This window comes from Equus przewalskii, chromosome 1, assembly GCF_037783145.1.
Source record: "Equus przewalskii isolate Varuska chromosome 1, EquPr2, whole genome shotgun sequence".
Lineage (NCBI taxonomy): Eukaryota > Metazoa > Chordata > Mammalia > Perissodactyla > Equidae > Equus > Equus przewalskii.
In genome coordinates this window covers 117,182,399-117,202,173 of record NC_091831.1, presented here as the reverse complement: position 1 = coordinate 117,202,173, position 19,775 = coordinate 117,182,399, and the positions used below count along the sequence as shown (strand labels likewise).

Below are 19,775 nucleotides of genomic sequence, written 5' to 3'. Positions count from 1 at the left end.
GGTAGATATACAAATGTTAGATGAGCAAATGATTAAATAAATGATATTAATTTTGGTATCTCAGAAGACTTTTTGATTTCTTCTTGACTCTCAACTATATTCTTAAAAGATGCAATTACTGGATAAAATACTTCTAGATAAGTGAAAGATTGCTAAATATATGTGCATATTTTTTTATTTGAAACACTTGATAAAAATCAGTACAAGGTTTTTGAAAAGAAAGGAAAATGAAAATTTATGATGAATAAAAACCCCTGACATTACTCAGTAATGTATTTCTCATATTCTTTCTTTAGTGTATAAGAAAAAAAGAAAGTTGTGTCTTTAAAAGATTTATTGAGTTAATTGTAAAATGTGGCTGATTGAACGCATAAATTACATTCTTTCTGCCTGGAGGCCCCACTAATATTATAGTAAAAGATAAAGAGAATGGGAAGGAAAGGAAAGCAAATATTTTTTAAACTGAAGAGCAGATTATTGAAAGACAGTTGCCTGAAAGCTAAAACCTAAATTAGCAGGAAGAAGAAAATTGATGCTGCAGAACCCCAGAAGTTTCAAGAATTAGAGTTACCAGGTATCTCAGAAAATGAGAGTACAAGTAGGGCTGGAAAGAGAGGGATTGGTTGAGAGTCTAAATAAGAGGCAGTTTAGATGCCCTAGATCCCATCTGCTACATGTACAGCCAAGTGACTGCCCCTCCCCACCCACCCCCAGCAGAAGATAGGTGGTTGAACCAAAGTTACTTAGGACATAGAGAGACCAGGTACAGCCATACAAAATCATACAAAAACAAAATAATTAAGTAAAAATCTGTTCCTTAAACAAGGAGACACTCAGCCCCCTTCTCCTGTGAACCTCTGAGAAAATGGGCAGACCATGTTATACACTCCAGGCTTGGAGGATATAGGATTCCGTTCTTGTGGAACTACCTGTCCCAGGATAACAGACCTATAAATACTGACAGTTGGGATTCCCCAATAGGAAAGCTGAGTCTTCTCTGCTTACTCATCCAGATTGAAGGCTTTCACACAGAGTTTGTATCTAGCTTGTGATTGGACCAAGATTATGATACACTGTTTGATCTATCTATGCATCAATCTTAAGTATGAACACAAAGCCCTAGGTTACCACATATTTGAGGAAAGCCTACAATCTAAAATACAGAGAAAGAATTCAAAACAGAGACCATGCAGGAAACAAAATCTTTAAAAAATGTAATTTCACAGAGATGAGAAAATACTGTATCCATAAAACAACATACTATAAAAACAAAACATACAGGGAGCCAAAAAGAGCTCTTGAAAATTAAAAATATAACTGATGACATTAAAACCTCAGAAGAGGCCAACTCCAGTGACCTAGTAGTTAGTTCAGTGTGCTCTACTTCGGTGGCACAGACCTACACCTTCTGTTAGCAGCCACACTGTGCTGGCAGACCACATACTAAAACATAATAGAAGAAGATTGGCATGGATGTTAGCTCTGCGACTCTTCCTCAGCAAAAAAAAAAAAAAACCTCAGAAGAAGTACTGGAAAATGAAGTTAAGGAAATCACCTGAGAAGTAGGACAAAATCCAAAGAGATGAAAAGCAGAAGAAAAAAAATATAAGAAGATTAGAGGCTCAGTCCAGGACCAAAATCCAACAGAGAAAATGAATGGGAGGAAATTAGCAAAGAAATAATGCAAGAAATTTCACCCAAAGTGAAATACATGACTTCCAGATTGAAAAGACCACTAGTTTTTGCACAAAAAATGAAGTAAGACCTATACTAAGACACAGAAAATCAGGGATGAGAAGTTCCTACAAGTTTCCAGCAAGGACAAAACAGGTCATGTACAAAAATAATTAGGAATTAGTTGAGACTTTTCAACAACAGTGCCTGAAGTAGAAAACAATGGAGCAGTCCTTCAAAACCCTGAAGAAAAATAAGTTCCAACCAAGAATTCTATATCCAGCCAAACTATCAGTTAAGTATAAGGATGAAATAAAGATATTCTCTGACATACAAGGTCACCCTTTCCTAGGAAGTTGTTGGAATATATCCTACAACAAAATGAGAGAATTATGTGGGAAGAAGAGGAAGACATGGAATCCAAGAAATAGGTGAATCTAACCCAGGGGAGGGGTGGAAGGAATTCTTAGGATGAAGATGAAAGACAATCTCAAAATTAGAGCTGTATTATAAGCCTAGAGAGCAACCAGTTCAGATTAAAGCAAGAGGATGGTGGGTTTCAGGAAGAATGTCTCCAGTAGGAAGAGAACAAGAATCAACAATTCTTCATGTGTTTCAACTCGAGGAAATTCCACTTTAAACAGAAAGATTGACAATGAATTAATGATACATAAATAAGAAATTCAACTTAGGAAAAAAGTTATCTGAGTGAAAGAAAAACTTTGTACAGGAAAGCAAATATCATTATTTACTAAATAGCTTAGCTGTGAATAATATTTGTATAGTCATAATGAAAGAAACAGTATTATATAGTCAATAGTGCTGTGAACAGATGTTGTGATTCTCCCACTCTTTCTGAATACATAGTAGGATGTAACATTTCTTGGCTCCCTTGTGGTTGAGTTGGACTACGTGAATAGTTCTGGCCAATAAGTTGTGAGCAAAAGTCGTGTGTGTCACTTCCATGTAACACATTTCATATTGACGCAAGACCTTCCAGAGATCTTTTTTCCTCTTTGGCACTGTGACCTGCAGTGCTCTGTGCTGTCCAATACACTAGGCACTATTTAAATTAAAATTAATTAAAAATTTAGGGACATCAGCGGCATGGCGGACTGAGCTTGTGTGGGTCTCTCTCCCCTCCAACACACAACAAAAAGGAGCAACCATATTCCATGAGAAAATACCCTAAAAGCACAAAAGTCCTCGGAGAGTCACAGCAGCCACACAATGGAGGGCAGAGAGGCTGGAGCCCCCCTCGGAGGAGCTGGAACTGGGTAAGAGAGAACTTCACTCCCTACTCTAAAGACTACAGTCACTGCCATGGGAGGCTCTGTGAGGGAAGTAGTGGGGCAAGGATTGCACATCTGTGGGATCACCCAGGACTCCCTAGGGCGCTTACAGCCTAGAGGGAAGCCCTCTAACAGGATGAAAGCTTTCGTGCAAGGGTGAGCTCATCAAGCCAAGACCCCAGGAGACCAGATAGCGAGAGCTGATCTGGAAACCCGGTACTGCACCCAGGAGAAAGCACCCTTGCCCTGACCCATGCCACACCATCTCAGCTGAAGGCAGAGGGCTCAGAATACGCGGCTCTCATCTCCCATCCAGTGGTGATAGGCTGTAATTGCAACTGAATAATATCACAAAGGGAAAGACCCATCCTTCCAGCATCAGGCAGTTCATCAAATCTCCAGACCAGAGAGAAAACAACAAGCACCCAGATTTCAGTCCTGAGGATGCAGAAATAAGTGAACTAAATGACAATGAATTCAAAATAGCTATCATCAAAAAAAATCAATGAGGTAAAAGAGAATATAGAGAAACAATTCAACAAGTTCAGGAGCTACTTCACAAAAGAGATTGAAACTATAAAGAAGAATCAATCAGAAATATTAGAGATGAAAGACACAATGGAAGAGATAAAACAAAATGCAGATTCCCTGAATGCTCATGTGGACACCATAGAGGAGCGAATCAGCATAATTGAAGATAGACATGTTGAAATGCTCCAGACAGAGGCGGAGAGAGAACTAAGACTAAAAGGAAATTAAGAAAGTCTCCAAGAAATATCTGACTCAATGAGGAAATGCAACATAAGAATTATAGGTATTTGGGGCTGGCCCCATGGCCGAGTGGTTAAGTTCGCGTACTCCGCTGCAGGCAGCCCAGTGTTTCGTTGGTTCGAATCCTGTGCGTGGACATGGCACTGCTCATCAAACCACGCTGAGGCAGCATCCCACATACCACAACTAGAAGGACCCATAATGAAGAATATACAACTATGTACCAGGGGGCTTTGGGGAGAAAAAGGAAAAAAATAAAATCTTTAAAAAAAAAAAAGAATTACATGTATTCAAGAAGGTGAAGAGAAGGAGAATGGAGCAGAAAGCGTGCTCAAAGAAATAATAGCAGAGAACTTCCCAAATCTACAGAATGAGAGGCAAATGTGTGTGGAGGAAGCTTTCAGATCTCCTAGATTTGTCAGTGTAAAAGGACCTGCTGCAAGGCATATAGTACTGAAACTGGCACAAATGAATGACAAAGAAAGAATACTCAGGGCAGCAAGGCAGAAGAAAATAACCTACAAAGGAGCCCCTATCAGACTTTCAGCAGATTTCTCTGCAGAAACTTTACAAGCTAGAAGAGAATGGAATGACATATTCAAAACTTTAAAAGATAAAAATCTTCAGCCAAGGGGCCGGCTCTGTGGCCGAGTGGTTAAGTTCTCACACTCTACTGCAGCAGCCCAGGGTTTCGCCAGTTCAGATCCTGGGCACAGACATGGCACTGCTCATCCGGCCACGTTGAGGCAGCATCCCACATGCCACAACTAGAAGGATGTGCAACTGAGATATACAGCTGTGCACCAGGGGCATTTGGGGAAGATAAAGCAGGAAAAAAAAAAAAAAAAAAAAAAGATTGGCAACAGTTGTTAAAAAAAATCTTCAGCCAAGAATACTCTATCCAGCAAAAATATCCTCCACATGTGAGGGAGAAATTAAATCTTTCCCAGACAAACAAAAGCTAAGGGACTTCCTAGCCACAAGACCTCCCCTACAAGAAATCCTCAGGAAGGCCCTCATACATGTAAAAAGAAAAAAGGGAGAAAGGAGTCACAAAGCAGAGAGTAAGGAGACAGATAGACAGAATCAGAATAGGATAGCAAATGTTCAGCTATAACATTAGGCTGATGGGAAGGAAAACACCAAAAACAAAGACAATCTTGTCACTTTAACCACAAACTCACAACACAAGTTGGACTAAGATATGAGAATAATAACTTTGGAGGGGAGGAGGAAAGGGACTGAATCAGTTTAGACTAAGGAAATAAGAGGCCATCAGAAAATGGACTATGTTATGCAAAGGTTCTGAATACAAACTTCAGGGTAACCACTAAACTGAAAACCAGACCAGAGACACAAAAAGTAAGTAAGGAAAAAACAAAGAAACATAGCATAAAAAACCACGTAATTCAATGGATAGGCAAAATCACACAGAATGAGAAACAAAGGAAATGCAGGAAAACTGGAAAACAAGTGATATAATGACAGTGTTAAGCCCTCATACATCAATAATCACCCTCAGTGTAAACTAATTGAACTCTCCAATAAAAAGGCACATAGTGGCAAAATGGATTAAAGAACAAGATCCAACAATTTGTTGCCTCCAGGAAACACATCTCAGCTCCAATGGCAAATACAGGCTCAGAGTGAAGGGGTGGAAGATGATATTCCAAGCTAATGGCAAACAAAAGAAAGCAGATGTCGCAATATTTATATCAGACAATGTAGACTTCACGATAAGGCAGGTAAAGAGAGACAAAGAAGGGCAATATATAATGATCAAAGGGACACTCCATCAAGAAGAAATGACGCTTATAAATATCTATGCACCCAACACAGGAGAACCAAAGTTCATTAAGCAACTATTAACAAACCTAAAAGAAGATAGCAAAAATAACACAATAATAGTAGGGGACCTCAACACCCCACTCACATCATTGGACAGATCATCCAGACAGAAAATCAATAAGGAAACAGTGAAATTAAACAAAAAACTAAAAAAGTTGGACTTATAGACATATATAGAACACTCCATCCAAAAACAGCAGAATACACATTCTTCTCAAGTGCACAAGGAACATTCTCAAGGATAGACCATATGTTGGGAAACAAGGCAAGCCTCTATAAATTTTAAAAAATTCAAATAGTAACAAGCATCTTTTCTAATTGTAATGCTATAAAACTAGAAATTAATTACAAGAAAAAAGCTGAGAAAGGGACAAAGATGTGGAGACTAAACAATATTCTATTGAACAAGCAATAGATCATTGAAGAAATTAAAGAAGAAATCAAAAAATACCTGGAGACAAATGAAAATGATAATTGCCATACCAACTCATATGGGATGCAGCAAGAGCTGTATTAAGAGGGAAATTCATCCCAATACCGGGACACCTTAACAAACAAGAAAAATCCCAAATAAGCAATCTCAAATTACACCTAACTGAATTAGAAAAAGAAGAACAAACAAAGCCCAAATTCAGCAGAAGGAGAGAAATGATAAAAATCAGAGCAGAAATAAGTGCTGTTGAAACAAAAAAGGCAGTAGAAAGGATCAATGAAACAAAGAGCTGGCTCTTTGAGAAGATAAACCAAATTGACAAACCCCTAGCCAGACTTACAAAGAAAAAAAGAGAGAAAGCTCAAATAAACAAAATCAGAAATGAAAGAGGAGAAATAAGAACAGACTCCACAGAAATATGACGGATTATAGGAGAATACTACGAAAAACTATATGCCAACAAAATGGATATCCTAGAGAAAATGGATAAATTCTTAGACTCTTACAACCTCCCAAAGCTTAGTCAAGAAGTAACAGACAATCTGAACAGATCAATCACAGGTAAAGAGATTGAAACAGCAATCAAAAGCATCCCAAAGAATAAAACCCCAGGACCAGATGGCTTTCCTGGGGAATTCTACCAAACGTTCAGAGAGGATTTAATAACTATCCTTTTCAAGCTATTCCAAAAAAAATTAGGGAGGATGGAACACTTCCTAACACACTCTACGAGGCTAACATCACTCTGATACCAAAGCTTGACAAGGACAGCACAGAAAAGGAGAACTACAGTCCAATATTGCTGATGAACATAGATGCAAAAATTCTCAACAAAATTGTGGCAACCCGAATTCAGCAATACATCAAAAGGATCATACATCATGATCAAGTGGGATTCATACCAGGGACACAGGGATGGTTCAATGTCCACAAATGAATCAACGTGATATACCACATCAATAATTGATGAATAAAAACCACATGATCATCTCAATAGATGCAGAGAAATTATTTGACATGATCCAACAGCCATTTATGATAAAAACTCGTAACAAAATGAGGATAGAAGGAAAGTACCTCAACATAATAAAGGCCATATATGACAAACCCACAGCCAACATCATACTCAATGGGTAAAAACTGAGCACCATCCCCCTGAGAACAGGAACAAGACAAGGATGCCCACTATCACCACTCTTATTCAACACAGTACTGAAGGTTAGGCAGGAGAAAGGAATAAAAGGAAACCAAATAAAAGTGAAACTCTTGCTGTTTGCAGATGACATGATCTTATATATAGAAAATCCCAAAAGATCCACTGGAAAACTAATAGAAATAATTAGCAACTACAGTAAAGTTGCAAGGTACAGAGTCAACTTACAAAAATCAGTTGCTTTTCTATACTCCAATAACGAACTTACAGAAAGAAAACTCAAAAATATAATTCGATTTGCAGTCACAACTAAAAAAAATAAGTACCTAGGAATAAATTTAACCAAGGAAGTGAAGGACTTATACAAAAAAAACTATAAAACATTACTGAGAGAAACTTATAATGACTTCAAGAGATGGAAAGAGATTCCTTGGTCATGGATTGGAAGAATAAACATAGTTCAAATTTGCATATTACCCAAAGCAATCTACAGATTCAGTGCAATCCCTATCAGAATCCCAATGACATTCTTCACAGAAATAGAGCAAAGAATCCTAAGATTCATATGGGGCAATCAAAGACCCTGAATGGATAAGGCAATCCTGAGAAAAAAGAACAAAGCTGGAGGTATCACAATCCGTGACTTCAAAATGTACTACCAAGCCACAATGACTAAAATGGCCTGGTACTGGTACAAAACAGCCACATAGATCAATGGAAAAGAACTGAATGCCCAGAAATGAAACTACACATCTATGGTCTTCAATAAAGTTGCCAAGAATATACAATAGAGAAAAGACAGTCTCTTCAATAAATGGTGTTGGAAAAACTGGACAGCCACATGCAAAATATTGAAGGTAAATCACTGTCTCACACCATACACAAAAATAAACTCAAAATGGATCAAAGACTTGAAGATACATCCTGAAACGATAAAATTCCTGGAAGACAATATTGGTAGTACACTCTGACATCGAACTAAAAAGGATCTTTTCAAGTACCATGTCCTCTCAGACAAGGGAAAGGAAAGAAAGAATAAGCAAGTGGGAATTAATCAGACTAAAGAGCTTCTGCAATGCAAAAGAAACTAGGATCGAAACAAAGAGACAACCCACCAATTGGGAGAAAATATTTGCAAATCATATATCTGGCAAGGGGTTAATCTCCATAATATATAAGGATCTCACACAAATGAACAATAAAAAAGCAAACAACCTGATCAAAACGTGGGCAGAGGAGAGAACAGACCTTTTTCCAAAGAAGATGTACAGATGGCCACTAAACACATGAAAAGATGTTCAACATCACTAATCATCAGGGAAATGCAAATCAAAACTACACTAAGATACCACCTTATGCCTGTTAAAATGGCTATAATCACTAAGACTAAAAGTAACAAATGTTGGAGAGGGTGTGGAGAGAAGGGAACCCTTCCACACTACTGGTAGGAATGCAAACTGGTGCAACCACTATGAAAAACAGTATGGAGATTCCTCAAAAAACTAAAAATAGAGCTACCATATGACCCAGATATCCCACTACTGGGTATCTACCCAAACAATTTGAAATCAACAATCCAAAATAACATATGCACCCCTATGTTCATTGCAGCATTATTCACAGTAGCCAAGACATGGAAGCAACCCAAGTGCCCATCGACCAATGATTGGATAAAGAATATGTGGGTGTGTGTGTGTGTGTGTGTGTGTGTGTGTATGTACATATATATATATATGTATATTACCCAACGCAATCTACAGATTCAGTGCATACACGCACACACACACACACACAGTGGAATACTACTCTGCCAGAAAAAAAGACACATTCATCCCATTTGCAATAACATGGAAGGACCTAGAGGGAATTATGCTAAGTGAAATAAGCCAGTCTGAGAAAGACAAACACCAGATGATTTCGCTCATGTGGAATATAAACAAGTACTGGGACAAAGAAAACAGTTCAGTGGTTACCAGGGGAAGGGAAGTGGGCAGGGGCACTGGGCGTGAAGGGGAGCACTTATGTAGTGACAGTCAAGAAATAATATACAAGTGAAATCTCACATTGATGTAAACTATTATGAACTCTGTAAAAAAAAACACACACACACACAAAGAAAACATTAAAATGAGTTGCAGGTAAAAGTAAAAAAAAAAAGAAAAAAAGAAAATTTAGTCCCTGAGTTGCACTAACCACATTTCAAATGCTTAATAGCCACACGTGACTAGTGCAGAACAACGTAAATTAAAACATTTCAATTATCTTAGAAAATTCTGTTGGGCAGTGTTGCTCTAAATGCTGGTTGTTTTATCACCTGGGCTCCAGAGTAAGGACAAGGGTGCAGAGCAAAGCCTTAGCCAGCCTGAGGTGGTCGTGTCATTTGATTGAAAAATTAAGCTTTATTGTTTGACCCCCCTGAAGTTTTTGAGGAATGTTTCATTACAGCATAATCCAGTTCATCCTGACTTATATGGAAATCCTGGGTTTACACTCCACTTCTGATACCACCTTTTGCATTGGGCTAGGCTAGGTTATGCTAGTCACAATCTGAAGAAGCTTGTGTGGCTGTTTTATAACTATTATAGAGTTTCAAAGGAAACTTTCATCAATTAATTGGAGCACACACTGCAGAAAGATTCTACTATAATTACTTGGGCTTAGTAATGGCTGAGTGGTTGGAGATAAATTACGGTCAACAGTCTTAAACAAGGCTAACCTCAGAAAAATGACTTTCATGGAATGTCTAAATTAACAACAAAAAATAATGGAGGGAATATTTGCTTGTGTTTATAAAGATCCTCCTTTTGAATCCAAGTGATCATTTATTCCATCTTTTTTTTTTACCTGGCACCTGTGCTAATATCTGTTGCCAATCTTTTTTCTTCTTCTTCTCCTCCTCCTCCTCCTCCCCCTCCCCCTCCCCCCCTCCCCCTCCCCCTCCCCCCTACCCCTCCCCCCTCCCCCTCCCCCTCCCCCTCCCCTCCCCCTCCCCCTCCCCCTCCTCCCCTCCCCCTCCCCCTCCCCTCCTCCCCTCCCCCTCCCCCTCCCCCTCCCCTCCTCCCCTCCCCCTCCCTCCCCCTCCCCCTCCCCCTCCCCTCCTCCTCCTCCTCCCCCCTCCCCCTCCTCCTCCTCCTCTCTCCTCTCTCCTCTCTCTCTCTCTCTCCCCCACCCCACCCCAGTACACAGTTGTACATTCTAGTTGTAGGTCATTCTAGTTGTGGCATGTGGGACACCATCTCAGCATGGCCTGACAAGTGGTGCGAGGTCCGCACCCAGGATCTGAACCAGCAAGACCCTGGGCCGCTGAAGTGGAGCTCGCAAAGTTAACCACTCAGCTGCAGGCAGGTCCCTATTCCTCTATCTTTTGATAGAACTGGTGCAAGTACAGAGTGAGAATGAGGCAGAGGCTGGTTGTTAATGAGGGCATTTGTGAAGTGTAATAGTTTACCAAATGTTTTCCCATTCATCTTATTTGAACTTCATAGTACTCGTAGCAGGTAGGCAGATACAGAAACCAAGAATTGGAAATGTGAAATTATTATTTAAAGTTATGTGATCTTCTAGAGGAGGAATTGGAACTTGAATACAATGCCATCTGATTCCAAGTCCCGACTTCCTTCCTTCCCACCCTTGGCTTCTCTGCTCCTTTCTTGGTAGGGAGGCTTTCAGGAGGAGCTCCTCCTTTCCCTGGGAAGAGTGAGCCCTTATGTAGCCAGCATCCCAGGTCAGGGCACAGAGCTCCCAGCCTGGTAATTACATATCTAGCCAGTGTACTTCTAGTCATCCTTCTCTGTGAGAGCCGATGTTCATACACCATAGCATCTCCTCCTGGTAATAATAGGAATCATAGTAAGAGTAGCAATTGTAATAGCAGATAACACTTCTATGGGGCTTACCTATGTGCCACATGTTGGCACATAGATAATCCGAGAATTTTCTTATGTTGGTTCATTAGGTGCTATGATTATCCTCATTTCACAATTGAGGAAACTGTGACACAGAAAGGTTAAGGAAGTTGTGTAAGATCATATAGCTGCAGAGCCAGAACCCACGCCCAGGTTCTGACTCTTAGTCCCAACTTTTAACAACCACATTAATTCCTTAAACTATACACAAATAGAGCTAAATGTTACCCTATGTATTAGTGAAAAACTATTTTGTAATAAGAATTGCAAATTTCATCCTAATAGAGGAATTTAGATTAGATATTTTAAGAAATCAGTTTAACAAGAAACAATGCTGCCAGTCTACCAATTGATTCATTTTCTGAATAGATACAAATTTTTAATATAATTTATTCAATTGAATAAGTAATATTATTGAGGACTTAATATATGCTTCGGCATGAGCTAATCATTTTGTATGTATTAGTTCATTTGATTCTCACAAGAACGCTTGATATAGCTACTGTCGTTATCCCTGTTTCATAAATGAGAAAATTGAAGCTTGGTCACCCAGCTAGCAAGAGCAAAGCTGAGATGTGAACTCAGCAATCTGAGTTCAGAAACAACATTCAAATATTTAGATAGCCACCTTTAGAATTTCAGAATTAATTATGATTCCAGAAATTTTCCAAATCATCTCTGTCCATTTTTGCTGGTTTTATTGAAACACAATTACTGTATTTTTTCCCATCTAGGTTTATGTTCCAGATGAAAAAAATGCAATTTTGGGAAGAAATACAAATAAGCAAGTTTTCGAAGGCTTGACAACCGGACTTCTCAAAGTCAGTGCTGTGGTTTTTGGCTGTCTGATTGCCAGTCGACCAGATGGAAACAGCCAGCTGGCTACATCAAAAATATCAACACAGGAAATGAAAAACAAACCCTCACAAGGTGATGCTTTTAACAGTCGAGTTCAGGACCTCATCAGGTAAAATTGCTAGATTTCTTACAATTTTCTTCTTTGTTAAAAAAAATTAAATGAAAATAATTTAAATCTCAGGGCCCATGTGATGGCAGTGCTTCTCACAGCACCATTCACAAATTCCTGGTAGAGAATACACCACATTTTGTAGAGAGAGAAGGAAAATCGTAGTCATGAAAAGCAATATAGTTAGAGCTCATCTGTCATTCTTGATATTTAGATATTTGATATTAATATATGTAGTATCCAAGCTTTTATAACTTTCTTGCTATCAACTCTTTCCAACTCAGAATTTCTTAGAATTCCCCTATCTTAGGTCATCTCTGGTTATAAATTTGGTTCAGACTTAATAATAATAGCTACCATTTATGGAGCACCCGTTATTTGTAAGGTATTATAGTAGAGGCTTTGCAGCCCTATAAATGTAAGGTTTCTAATTCAGACTTCGTAGGTGAGGAAATTCCTCAGAGAGGTTAAGTGCTTTGCCCAAGGTTATGTAATAAATAAGTTTAAAAGTAGGTAAGAGAGTTGAGACTGGAACTCAGATCCAGCTGGACTCCCAACACCTGTATGCTTTCCCCTACACAAATGTGGCAATTTCTGATGCCTGTTGAAGGTCAACTCTGCTTCCTTCTAAGGTCACCTTTTCTCCAGGGAAATTTACTCGTACTTTGACATCTGAACTCACTTTCTCTTGTGAATTTTGAATCACGTAGGACATTTAATTACCCAACAGGATTCCATCTGGTGTTAATCAATTACCTGTCCCATGTATTGCCAACTCCTCTGTAATCTGCACTGATCTCTGGCTTCCAAAATCCAGGCAATTTGTTGCTCTCTGAAGCTTGGAGGTTAATGGGAGAAAGAGAGTGCCCTCTTCTGCATTTGCTTTTTTCACAGTTCATAAATTTCCTCTGGTTTCTTGTAGTACTTTCTTGGGAACAGTTGTTTCATTGAGTATCTTTCTTAGGCTTGATTACTTTGTTCACTTATCCCTTCCATCTGCCTGCCCTCTTTCCCCAAGCATATTTATTGCTGGAGAATACTAGGCCCTGCGGGTCCACAACCATTTATCATATAGCACTTGACTTTTACCCTCCCTGGCCTTTCTCTCAGTTGCTTGATCCCATTCAATTTCCCCATGTCTTTTTGGTCATTGTAGAACCTCGCCCTCTCTGCTGATGAATGCCGTTCTGTCCCAGCATTCTCCCTTGGGCTGCCATGTGATGCAGCAACCCTGCATTCTTGTCGTTCAGATAGCTTAGCCACATGCCTCGACTGTGATGAGGCGGAAGGCCTAGCCAAATGCTTCAGTACAATTCCAGTGGGCCTTCTAGGAGAAAGTACATACATTTTCACATATATTCTTATAGTTACCAGATCCTTCATAAAGGAGGAAAGTATTGGGGGAGAAAAAAACAGTGGTAATCTGCTAAACCAGATAGTTCATATAACTCAAAATGGATGATTGACAACTACCGTATTTTAGAACAAAACTTTGTCACTCTTTTTCTGACTTGAACCACTTTTGGTGAAAGTTTTTTCTTACAGATAATGTATGTGTTGTTACTTTGCTTGATGATGCCTATGTGTAAAACCACAAACCATATCTCAAATCTACCTAATGAAGCAAACAGAACATGTTTAATTATTTCCATGCTTGCTTTCTCACCTTCTCAGATGTGAACTCACAAGAAATCTCACTCTACTCTCTGCTGCAACCTGGGCATTTTTTGTCAATTTATATCTCTAGTGTTTCAAATTTAAGTGGAAAGAGTTCCAACACAGTCTTTGGTGCTGTTCTTTGGCCCATACCCCTGAGGTAGAGCTGGAGCAGGGCACCCCACCCTGACATGTGTCCCTTCCTCATCTGGTGTAGAAGAGGCAAGAGTGTCTAACAGAGATGAGGAAATAACAGTATTTATTCTCATTATTTTACATGGTTCAGTCCAGTTTCTAAATATAAGGGATTCTTGTAAATATTTATCAATTCAAAGTATGGTCACCTGTACTCACTTTGTGCCAGACCCTGCACAAGGTCCTGGGGGAAAAAAACAAAAGACCTTTGACAGAATATCCAGATAATATTGTTTGGCTGTCAAACATCAGAATTTTTTTCTATAAAATGAAAATATTAGCAGTTACAGTGTTTAGCATAGTTCTAGGAAAGAATACTGTTTGTAGGATAGAAGCAAATTGCAATTTGAAAAGATGCTGATTTGAAATTTGTTCAGGAAATGGACCAACCCTGAAGCTCCACAGTTTTGTTTTTTTCCAGTTTTATTGAGATTTAGTTGACATACAGCATGTGTAAGTTTAAGGTGTGCAATGTAATGATTTGATACACGTATATATTGCGAAATGATAAGGTTCTATCATATTGTGACAACCGCAATAAGGTTAGTTAACACCTCTATCACCTTCCCGTGTGTGTGTGGTGAAACATTTAAGAGCTACTCTCTTAGCAACTTTCAAGTATATTATACAGTATTGTTAACTATAGTCACCATGCTGTATCTTACATCCCCAGAACTTATTCGTCTTATAAATGAAAGTTTATACCCTCTCACCAACATCTCCCCTTTTCTCCCAACCCCCTAGACCCTGGTAACCACCATTCAACTCTCTATTTATATGAGTTCAGCCTTTTTTAGAGTCCACATATAAGTGAGATCATATTGTATCTGTCTTTTCCTGTCTGACTTATTTCACTTAGCATAAGGAGGCATCACAATTGCTGATTTTAAACTACATTACAAAGCTATAGTAATCAAAAAAGTATGGTACTTGCGTAAAAACAGACACATAGACCAATGAATCAGAATTGAGAGCCTAGAAATAAACCCACGCATATACAGTCCACAAATATTTAACAAGGGAGCCAAGAATACTCAATGGGGAAAGGATAGTCTCTTCAATAAATTGTGCTGGGAAAACTGGATAATTACATACCGAAGAATGAAATCAGATCCCTATCTTAACACCACTCACAAAAATGAACTCAAAAATGGATTAAAGACTTAAATGTAAGACCTGAAACCATAAAACTCCTAGAGGAAAACATAGGGGAAAAGCTCCTTGATAATGGTCTTGGCAATATTTTTTGGATATGACACCAAAAGCACAAGCAACAGAAGCAAAAATAAACAATTGGGACTATATCAAACTTAAAAACTTATCCCCAGCAAAGGAAACAATCAACAAAATGAAAAGGCATCCTATGGAATGGGAGAAATTATTTGCAAACGATATACTGGTAAGGGGTTGATATGCAAAATATTTAAGGCTCTCCTACAACCAGTAGCAAAAAAACAAATAATCCAATTTAAAAATGCACAAAGAAGCTGAATAGACATTTTTCCAAAGACACACAAATGGCCAACAGGTACAGGAAGAGATGCTCAGCATCACTAATCATCAGGGAAATGCAAATTAAAACCACAATGAGATAACACCTCACACCTGTTAGAATGGCTGTCATCAAAAGCACAAGAGATAATAAGTCTTGGAGAGGATGTGGATAAAAGTGAACCCTTGTGCACTGTTGGTAGGATTATGCATTTGTATAGCCACTGTGGAAAACAGTATGGAAGTTCCTCAAAAAATTGAAAAAATAACGATCATATGATCCATCAATTCCACTTCTGGGTATATATCCAAAGGAAGTAAAATCACTATCTCAAACAGGTATCCACACCTGCATTTTTATTTCAGCATTATTCATAATAGTTAAGGCATAGAAATAACCTAAGTGTCCAACATCAAATGAATGGATAAAGAAAATGAGCTAGCTAGCTAGATAGATAGACAGACAGACAGACAGACAGACAGACACACACACACACACACACACAGACACACAATGTAATATTATTCAGCCATAAAAATGAAGGAAATGCTTCCATTTCTGACAACATGGATGGACTTTATGCTAAGTGAAGTAAGTCAGACATAGACAAATACTGTATGATCTCATTTATGTGTGGAATCTAAAAAAAACAAACTCACAGAAACAGTAGATTGGTGGTTATGAGGGTCTGAAGAGTGGGGATATGGGTGAAATTGATCAAAGGGTACAGATTCCATTTATAACATGAATAAGTTCTGGAGATGTAATGTACAACATGGTGAATATAGTTAATACTTTACGGTATCTTTGAAAATTGTTAAGAGTGTAGAGCTTTAAAGTTCTCGAGAGGCACACACAAAAAAATTGTTACTATGTTAGGTGATGGAGGTGGATAACTAAACCTTATTGTGGTAATAATTTTGCAATATATACATGTATCAAATGATCACCTTGTACACCTTAAACTTACACAATGTTATAAATCAACTACATCTCAATAAACCTGGAGGAAAAATAATGTTAGTCCTTCATCTTTCAGGTTGCAAATGCTTTCTGTTTGTTATCATTGCCTTTTTAAATGTTTAAATTTTCTATTATTTTATTTTGAAGTATATCAAAATACACCTAACAAAATTATCAACACCTATGTACCAACCTATTTTTCAGTAACTGATAACATTTTTCTATATTATCTTAGATCTTTTTTCTTATTAATAAGAAACCAAATGTTGCAGATACACCTAACCTCCTCAACTCCATCCCTTTCACCTTATTGTCTCCCAAGAGGTAAATCAGTATTTTAGGGGTTGTGTATATCATTCCCATGCATGTTTTTGTCAATTTTATATATATATATATGTATTTATGTGTATATAAATATATTTGTGTATATAAATTTCATTTATATGTATATTTATGTATTATATATATCCATAAACAACATACCTACTTTCTTTATTTTGTGTATTTAACCTTTACATAAATGGTATACTATTTTGTCAATTTCTGTTTTAACCTAACATGTTGTTGAGATTTATTTATGTCCATGCATATAGATCTGATTAATTCATTCTAACTGCTCTACAGATTCTATTAAATGAATAAATTCCCAGTTTGTATATTCATTTTCCACCTGCTGGCAATAGTTTCTACTTTTTCACTATTTCAAACAACGAAATCTCAAGTTTAAATGCCTACAGTAGCAATTTGTGAATGCTATGATAAATAAACTTTCAGCTTTACCAGGTAATACCAAATTGTTCTCCAAATAATTATACAAATTTCACTTCTGATCAGCAAAGGATAGGAGTTCCATTTCCCCATATCCTTATCAGTGTTTTGTGTTAACACACTTACTAATTTTTGTCAATCTAATGTGTGTGAAATGGCATTTTGTGTTGTCTTCATTTACATTGTGTTTATCAGTAGTGAAGTTGAGCATTGTTTATCAACCTTCATATCAATCAGAATTCAGTTGTAGGAAACAAAAGCCACTGTAACTATTTTAAGCAGAAAGGATTTAATACACAGAATTAGGTGCTTACAAAATTAGTGCAGGGACTGAAAGAGCAGGTTCTAGACTAGATCTCCGGGAATGACTCCCAGAAGAACACTACAGAACTGAAGAGCTGCAAAATCTGTCAAAATCAAGAGCTAGTATGTCTATCAAAATCATGAATTGTACTCAACCGTTGGAATTGTTCAGTTCAGTAGCTCACTGCCTTAGCCTGGCCCAGGAATGAGAAGCTCCCACTACCACAGATATTGCCTCCAGAACTACACTACGTCCGCTAGATCTTCAGCCATCAAAAATACACGCTCCAGATCCTGTCTTTCAACCTCCAAAATACTAGTGAATGCATTTACAGATGTGAAGACCTCTAAAAAGCAATCCCTGAGCCATTGAGCCAAAATTAGACCCTCCTGCTAAGCTGTAGTAATACTTTGAACATAGCTCTTGCAGAGATTATTATGTGTCAGTCTCTACCTTATGAGGTCCTTGAGGTTAGGATCAGTGTCATATTTAGAAATAATTGAATGGATGAATGCATGATTACAAATAGTTATGCCCAAACTTCTTGCATTATTTATGGGATAAATGGTGACATTCACTTAAGCAATATTCAGAAGAGGAGATTTTAGGAGAAGAGACAATGAGTTTTTGTTTGGATTTATCCATGTAGGGGTACCTTATGAACCCCAAGAGGAAATATCCAGAAACTAGAACTTTAGGAAAGAAGTTCAGAAAAAAAGTAGCCTTGGGGATAATTAGGAGTTATTAACATTCAAAGATAGTTGAAACCATGGAATTTCATGAGTTTACTAAACCTAGTTCAAGGATGGAACCCTGTTGAACAATATTTCAGTTGGGGTGAGAGTGAATGTCTGAACAAGGGTAGACAAAGAAGAGGCAATTACTCTTTATGTATCACTATATAACTATATAACTATATATATATATATATATATATATATATATATATATATATATCCCTGTATATCCCTTTCAGTTTAAAAGTTCCAATGGCAAAAAGCTACAGAGGAACTCATTTTAAATCTCAAATGGTAAAGCAAATGGAGAGGCCTATTTACTGCAGCATTCACAGCAGCATATTTCCCAGAATGCACATTCCAAGAAGACCAGGAGGTTTTCTACATTAAAGCTTTTCATCCTGGATAAGATAACAGTCTCAACATTATAATTTCAGCATAACAGTTGCAATGTAACAGATATGTTGCCAATGATAACCAATATCCCTTAGAAGATTCTACATTCTTCCCTCAAAGCTATGAAGTGGGCAAAATGACTTTCTCTGCCCTGACCTTTTAGAGCCGTTTAGTTTCAGCATCTTCTTAGGCAGTCATCTAAAGATTGCCAGCACAGTGATTCAAGACCCAGGCAGTTTAGAAAAACGTTAGTCTGACTCATTAGTAGGCACCATAGTCGGCCCCCAATAACCAAAAGAGTCCATATTCAGAAAGGACTGCCTGCTCAACAGAGGTCATTTTGGTTTGGTTTGGTTTTTCTATACTTTTTATTTCTTTACTGATTGTGGAGTCTTTCTTCCTTTCTTGCTATTTCAAGACCAGTACAGGAAACCCATTCAAGCCATTTTCATCTTGAGACTGGATGGTTTTGAAGCATTGTGTGGTCACTATTAGTCTGAGGAATTGTCTCAGAAAAAATTTTTCATCCTTGTTTAAAAAACTCAGACCTCATTGAGGACCAAAAGAATTCCACAGAGAAGGAGTATATTTAGTGGAAAGGACACTCTTATCAGGAGTCAGAAGACCTTAGGATATTCCATCTCTCCTGCGTGGGCTAGTGCTTCACCCTCCCTGAGCCTCAGTTTCCTCATCTATCAAATGGATATACTAATATCAATGCCCACATAGTGAATTTGGTTTTCTCATACTGTACTGGTGGGACTGTAAATTGATTCTAGGTTTTTAGAAGGTAATGGGGCTATACATATCAAGAACTCTAAAAATATGCATACTCTTTGACACAGTAATTTCACTTCTGGAAAGTAATCTGAAATCTGATAAGGATTTGTATGAAAAATATTCATCACAACATAGTTTATAATGGTGAATATTGAAAACTACCAAAAAGTTCCAAAAATATTCCACTAGTAGAATATTATTCACCCATTAAACAATGATATTTATGTATGTAATCAGACCTCTAGAATCTAGATCATTTTATAGGAAATACATAGTCCAAAAAATATATATTAAATGACATGACAGGGATATAACCAGCAGAATTTAGATTGTGGGAAACTGTATAAAATAAACCACAAGGTTTCATTAACAAATAAATTTGCAAAGGAAAAGAAAGAGATGGAAGGTTAACCTGCAGATTAAGAAGAGACTTAAAAAGAT

General features: G+C 37.7%; 1 protein-coding gene across 50 annotated transcripts in view; it reads left to right on the top strand.

Moving 5' to 3' along the window:
* SCAPER (S-phase cyclin A associated protein in the ER) overlaps positions 1-19,775 on the top strand; it is a 521,170-nt gene that overhangs the window by 433,899 nt on the left and 67,496 nt on the right. For all 50 annotated transcript variants that reach the window (XR_011526452.1, XR_011526476.1, XR_011526453.1 and 47 more), the window contains one exon: positions 11,811-12,043. Coding sequence is in view for 47 of the 50 variants with exons in the window: in XM_070573827.1 (XP_070429928.1) it covers positions 11,811-12,043 (233 nt within the window). In the remaining 3 variants the exon portion in view is untranslated. The remainder of the gene's footprint in view (positions 1-11,810; positions 12,044-19,775) is intronic.